Source organism: Athene cunicularia (genome assembly GCF_003259725.1).
Source record: "Athene cunicularia isolate RWA chromosome 2 unlocalized genomic scaffold, athCun1 chr2_part1, whole genome shotgun sequence".
In the NCBI taxonomy this organism is placed as follows: Eukaryota; Metazoa; Chordata; class Aves; order Strigiformes; family Strigidae; genus Athene; species Athene cunicularia.
The window spans coordinates 101,503,181-101,510,229 of record NW_020799095.1 but is presented as its reverse complement, the minus strand read 5'-3'; the positions used below and the strand labels follow the sequence as shown (position 1 = coordinate 101,510,229).

Sequence of the window (7,049 nt, the reverse complement as noted above, 5' to 3'; positions counted from 1 at the left end):
GGGGGGGGGGGGGGGGAGGAGAATAGGAATTTAATTCAGACACTAGCAACAATGCTTAACAGAGTAGGACTGTGAGAAGCATTACTACATCTGAAAAACACTTTCCCCCCACCCCTCCCTTCTCTCCAGGCTCAGCTTTACTCCCACTACCTCTACCTCCTCCTGTCCCAGTGGCGCAGGGGACAGGGAATCGGGATTATGGTCAGTCCTGTTGCTTCTTTCTCCTCATGGTGGGAGAGTAACTCCTCACATTTTTCCCCTGTTCTAGTGTGGTCCCTCTCTCACAGGAGACAGTCCTTTACAACCTTTCTCTGACATGAGTTCCTCCTATGGGTTGCAGCATTTTCATAGCTGCTCTGGTGTAGGTCACCCCCGTGTGTTGCAATCCTCCCAGCGATGAGCTACAACAGTGGGGACTTCTTCCCACAGAGTCCCAACCTCCTTCGGACGCAGTCACCTGCTCTGGCGGGGGGTCCTCCACAGGCCGCAGGTCAGCATCTGCTTCACTGTGGACCTCCATGGGTGGCAGGGTGATGCCCTGCTGTCTCATCACAGGCAGGATACAGGGGAAGGGGGGGCCTCTGCTCTGGCGCACCTCACCCCTTCTCCTGTGTTCTCCCAATGAGCTCAGGGTTCACACTGATGTTCTCCTCACAACTCTCACTCCTCCCAGTTTTCCTGTCTTAGATATGTAAACAAGAAGCACTGCCACGATCACTAACAGGCCCAGCCTTGGCTAGAGGCAGGTCTGACTTAGAGCTGAGGGAACTTAGAGAAACTTCCCACAGGCTACTTCTGTAGCCCCATCACCCGCTACCAAAAATGCCCTCCACTCAAACCCAGCACAGGATGTGTTGGGTTTTTTCTCAGTCTGTCACAGGTCGTTTCTCTAAGGTTCACTCTAAAATTTCAGGTCAGGGTTGATGAAGGGAAGCTGCCAGGAAAGCTGGGTTCCAGAAAGTTTTTTTCCAAAGTCATACATGGGTGGTTCTTGTCTTAGGTGAGGCTGAGAAATAAGCATTTCTATCTCAGATTATTTTTAAATCACTCCTGACTCCTCAATTAAATTGCAGGTACTTCTGTTAAAATACTCTAGTAGGTGCTGTGGCAATAGTGATGCATCTTTTCAGGTTTTTGAGCTCTTCAATAAACTGTTTTCATCACTGAAGTGGTTATTTTAGAACTTAGTTGACTAGTCTTCTGACCAAAAAGTTACCTTGCTAGTTCCCTCCTGTACACCACAATGGGAAATGCTATTAGGATACCACCCTCCCCCTCTCTCTCTCCTTCTCCCTCTATTTTCACCCCCTCAAATTCTCCCAGTTCAGGAATGCTATGGCTGTTGACTTTAATATATTGTTTGAAACAAAATTACAGATGGTTTTCCTCGGTCTGTATCCTCCATGGATTTTTATTATACCATAGCAGAGACATATTATCTGTTGTTTCCTGAATATTATACATGGAAACCCTGTTCATATGAAAGCAAGCATTGGTGCCATAGTAATCCTGTGCGTAAAAGGTGCATTTTTTCTCTAGAACATTTGTTTCCAACAATGCATGAGAATTCTCTTCTGTTTCTGCGTGAGAAAAACAACTAAATTTAAGTAATTTAGCCTCAGGTTTGTATTTTTTGCAAAACCCTACAACGTCTGTAAAAACTTAATTTCTTGTGCTGTTTGTGAGACACAGCACCAAGTATCTCAGTGATTGTAGTGATACTGGTAATATTCATAAATATGTTGTGTGGAAGTGTCAAGAAAAGAACATTCTGGTTAGGAAGTTCTAATGGTGCTTTCTAGCAAAACAACAGAGGAGAGCTCATTAATCACTACTGATACAAAGTGTTTGAAGGGCTTTTCCTCTAGCAAAGTTAAAAATGGAGAAATTCCCAAGAAAGTTCTAAATCTTTGCATGTGACTCCACTGAAATAATTTAGTCTATTGTTCAAATAAAACATCGGGATGTTTTTTTCATCAGAAAGACCACAACAGCATTGGACGTTTCTGATAACTTTCTTGTGTAGAACTGCTCTTGGGATTGTCTCTTCTTTCAGAAGAGATCAGAATATGACATCCTTGCCTTTAAAAGCCAGGTTTTTCTCATTTATTCTCTTCCAAGATCCCATTTGTTTTATTGCTGTCTTTTGTGTATCACTGTGCACCTCGAGTATTAGACTTTTTTTAACTACTTCTAGACAAATTTCCACCTTAGATTATCTGTGTATTTGGGGCAAGAAGAAGGGTGTGCATCTTGCATTATACAGAGAGACTTTCAGTTTAGCTTGGTGGCAGTTGACACTGCATTAGGAAACCTGCACTCACTTGAGAAGTTCTCTTTTCTCAGTGTTAGTAACTACCAAAGGTAGGAAAAACCCCAATATAGAAAACTGAATTAGCTCTTACTACAAAACACCATCAAAACTTGTTTTAATAAGGCACTACTGCCAGAATTATATATTCAAAGGTACACACCCAAGCTGTTACTTTATCTTATATATACAATTTGGTGCAAGAACAGGATCTGAAACAGTTGTTCTTAGCTATAGAACAATGTATATTTTTACTGCATTTCTTTTTATTTTGTATAGCCTTACTGCAGTCACGTTCTGTATTTATTCTAAATTATATTTTGAAAAACAAATTTATTAATGCCTCTGGAAGTTTCAAACAATAAATCTTATTCCTGTATTTATCTTCAGTTATAGAACCAGTCACTAAAAAATTGCCTGGAAGTGTGTTTTCTTTTTGGATGTGTCTTAATGCTGCAAAAGTGTTTATAAAAGACAGAGACACTAATTTGAAGAAAAAAGGAATGTTCTTTTTTTTCCTTATTTATACGTTTAGTCAACTGCGCATTTTTACCATTGCTCCTATTTAAGCTAAATTTTTATGGTCATTTGACAAGCGGATCAGTTGCCAGTGTGGAGCAGGCAGCCTGCAAGTGCTCAGACTTAATGGGGAACATATAACCAAAGAACTAATAAAATTCAATTTTACAAACCTGCTGCTTTCAGTTTAATGTGTCTGAGGCTAGCAATTTTCAATTAAAATGGGATTAAGTAGGGAATTCATCTTTTTTTAGCTGTGATCAACAAGATTAATTGTGAAGCTGTATTTATTAGATTTAGGAGTGATAGTGCTGTCACTCATTATTAAGTACTACTGCTTGAAAAAAAATAAGAATTTTGGTGCAAAATCTAAATACATGTAGCAAATTCTTTGTTTTTCAGCACCTACTGGGAATAAAGAAATAATTTCCCATATCAGTCAGCATGGAGGCAAATGGCCATACTGGTTTAAAAAAATGGGTAAGTCCACATATGCAGTATTTTCAGTTTGTTTATAATTCTACTTTTTTTGCTTTGTAATTGTATTTGTATTTCTGTTTAGAAAATCTTCAGAAACTTGGGAACTACACCTTGAAACTGCAAGTAGTATTGAATGAAAGTAATGCAGATACTTATGCTGGAAGGCCTCTACCATCTAAAATATTTAAATTTACTATTATAGGTAAGAATTCCAGTCATACCCATTTTCTTCCACTTTTAGTATTTCTATTTGATTCATTGTATATCGAAATTATTCATGTGTTAAGTGAGAGATAATTTTCAGCGCTGAAAAGTAGCATTTGCATGTCAAACATGAAGCACTTTAAGGAAAAAAAAAAATTTTTGTCTAATAGGTTTTTATCTCACCTGTAATGTGTTGGCTTTGCTATACAGTTTTGCAAAAAAGTGTGGTGGAATCAAAAGCTTTCCCCTGATACGAACTTTTCTAAATGTACTTAATAAAAATAAACTTTTACTTAATTAGAATCACCCTTTTTCCTCATGCCATTGGCATATTCTTTCATAAAACTAATATTCATTAGGCCAACTTCCATGCATAAACTGCAGAGAGAAACTCATTCATAAACAGGTTAAGCATTTTAAATATGCATGTTAATATTGAAGTGTCTTTTTTTAATTAAAAGAAGAGTCCTATGCAAAACTAAACTTTCAGTTATAATGGGTGTGTACCATATAACCAAAATATTTGCTGGAATACCAGAAAATAATACAGTTAAATACATCTGATGTTACTCTTCCTTGCCATACTCTCTGGTGTGCATGTATGTGGCCTAAAATAGTATATGACTGATTATATCTTCCCAAGTAAGTTAATGGATTCTGATTTTAATGGCACTGTAGGGGACCGTAAAATACAGTGTATGGTGACATCATGTTTTTAGTACAGCCCTGCTAGTCCTGTTTCTCTCATCCTCTAAGATGTTAATTTTATTTCCTAATTTATTTGTGTGCATTTTTACCTGTTAGTCGCTAGTTAGTTCTTGTTTATAAGCCTTTCTCTGGAGAAGTTTTGGGTTTTTTTTTTGCTGAAAAGACTTCATTTCCAAGGAAAGTAGGCATATATTTCTGAAAAGGGTAAAACTGTAGACTGGGTTGAAGTTGCTCTTTCTGTCCAGGAGTATGACAAACACAATTTTTTTAAAAATATAAAAGTGGTAATATGTTGTCTGTAAAGGAGATTTCATAGGATTCAAAAAAAAAAAAAAATTCTGTGCTTTTGATTTTGTACATAATAATTAATCTTAATGAAAAACTTTTAATTAATTTACAAAATTCATTGCAAAAATGCATACTAATTACAGATTATACATTCTCTGCTCCATTTAATCACCATGAATCATGATTTTATATAAGTGTGCTTATATACAGTAATCAAATAAGTTGCGGCCTACATATATTAAAAGAATAGATCTTCTCTTGGTCTCTAGCTCTCAGTCTCCAGTTCAAAAGGAAAAGTTTTGTTCAGCCCTTTTGCCATGCTGTGACTTTGCCTTTTTCTGCAGTGGCAAAAACCAGGCCAAAAATAAGGTAGGAATGACAGGGGAGGAAGAGAGTTACTAGCAGCCCTATGAGGGAGTGATGGACATGGTTGACCATCAGAAGGCCTGGAGCAATGTGACAGAAAAATCACAGAATCAACAAAATGGGGCTGAAGTGAGCTTACCTCCATCATTTGCATGTATGCAAGGAAGTGCCTACAAAGGCATCATTATGGAGAAATCACCAAACCCTTTTGGCAATATCAGCATGCTTTGGTGCCTCTCTGAACTGCACGTGCACTAGCCCATCCAGCATGGGTAATAAACATGTTGAGTTAGAGAAAACAGGGCAACATTATAGATCTTGCTAGATTCATTCAGATGTGGTGGGATGGCTTACATAAATGGAGAGCTGGAATGGATACAGGCTCCTTAGGAAAGACAGATCGGGATTGTTACAGCTGGAATGCATGGAGCTCTGCCTAGGGATGGATGGTGTGAGTGAGGGTTAAAGAGCAAACCAATATGGATGACACTGTAGTGGGTGTCTGCTGTAGGCTACCTGACCTAGAACAACAAGTGGATGAGGTCTTCTACAGAAAGCCAGAAGCAGCATCATGTTCACAGACTGGTCTTCATGGGGGACTTCAACCACCCCAGTATCTACTGGAGCAACAACACAGGAGGACATAAGTGATCCAGGAGGTTCCTGGAGTGCATCAATGGCAACTTCCTGACTGAAGTGATAGAATAACCAATAAGGAGAGATGCTTTGCTGGACCTCATACTCCCAAACAAGGAGAAGCTATTTGGGGATGTGAAGGTTGAAGGCAGCCTTGGCTGCTGTGACCATGAGATAATAGAGTTCAGCATTGTAAAAGAAAGGAGGGCAACAAATAACCCTGCATTTCAGGACAGGAGACTTCAGCCTCCTCAAAGATCTGTCTGGTGGAGTTCCATAGGATAAGGCCCTGGATGAAAAGGGGGCCCAAGAAGGCTGATTGATATTCACAGATTACCTCCTCCAAGCTCAAGTCTAGTCCATCCCAATGAATAATAAGTCAGGCTTTGCTAGGAGGCCTGCATGAATGATCAAGGAGCTCCTGGCAAAACTCAACACAAGAAAAGAAGTATATAGAAGGTGAAAGTGGGAACAGGTAGCTTGGAAGGAATACAGAGACAAGCATGCAGGGATAGAGTTAGGAAAGCCAGAGTCCAGTTTGAATTGAAACTGAATCTCTGGCAAGGGATACTAAAGGCAAGAAGATGGACTTCTCTAAGCACATAGATGACAAAATGATGACAGGGATAAACATGGACCCACTGTTGCATGAAACAGGGAACACAGGACATGGAACAGGCTTTCATGCTGAACACTTTCTTTGCCTCCATATTTACTAGTAAGAATTCCAGGCCTCAGACTAGTGGAAGGTCTGGAACAAGGAAGATAAACGCTTGGTGGAAGGGGATCATGTCAGGGAATACCTAAGCAAACTGGTCATACATAAGTACATGGGTCATGATGGGGTGCCTATATGAGAGAGAGAGAGCTGGCTCATGTCATTGTGAGGCCACTCTCAGTAATTGAACAATCATGGCAATTCTGAGAACTGCTCGATGATTGGAGGAAAGCAAATGTCACTCCTGCCTTGAAAAAGGTCAAGAAGAAAGTACAGAACTACAGGCCAGTCAGGTTCCTCTCAATCCCTGGGAAGGTGATGGATCGACTAATCCTGGAAACCATTTCCAGGCACATGAAGGACATGATGATCATCAGGAGTAGTTAGCAAGGGTTCACCTTCTCATCTATCAAGCTAGTCATTTCATCATAGCTGAGCAGTAAATGATGTCTACCTAGACATCAGTACGGCTTTCAGCAATGTTTCCCATAAGATCCTCAAAGAGAAACTGATGAAGTAATGGGCTGGATGAGCAGTGACCGGCACTGACAACTGACAGAATGGCTGGGTTCAGAGAGTGGTGATTGATGGCACAAAGTCTAGTTGGAGGCCAGTAAATAGAGGTTGCCCCAGGAGTAGAGTCAGTACTGGGTCTGATCCTGTTTAACATCTTGTTAACATCTTAACATCTGTTTAACAATGATCTGGATGATGGAGCAGTTTGTAACTTCAAGTTTGTTGATGACACAAAGCTGAAAAGAGTGGCTGATACACTGGAGAGTTGTGCTGCCATCCAGAGGGACCTCAACAGCCTGGAGA

At 39.9% G+C, this 7,049-nt stretch overlaps 1 protein-coding gene across 1 annotated transcript in view; it reads left to right on the top strand.

Annotated features, from left to right (window-relative positions):
* The window catches only part of SMCHD1 (structural maintenance of chromosomes flexible hinge domain containing 1), a 78,839-nt gene that overhangs the window by 25,072 nt on the left and 46,718 nt on the right, over positions 1–7,049 (top strand). Inside the window, exons 18-19 of the mRNA XM_026841440.1 lie at positions 3,233–3,310; positions 3,393–3,512. Coding sequence (XP_026697241.1) covers positions 3,233–3,310; positions 3,393–3,512 — 198 coding nt within the window. The remainder of the gene's footprint in view (positions 1–3,232; positions 3,311–3,392; positions 3,513–7,049) is intronic.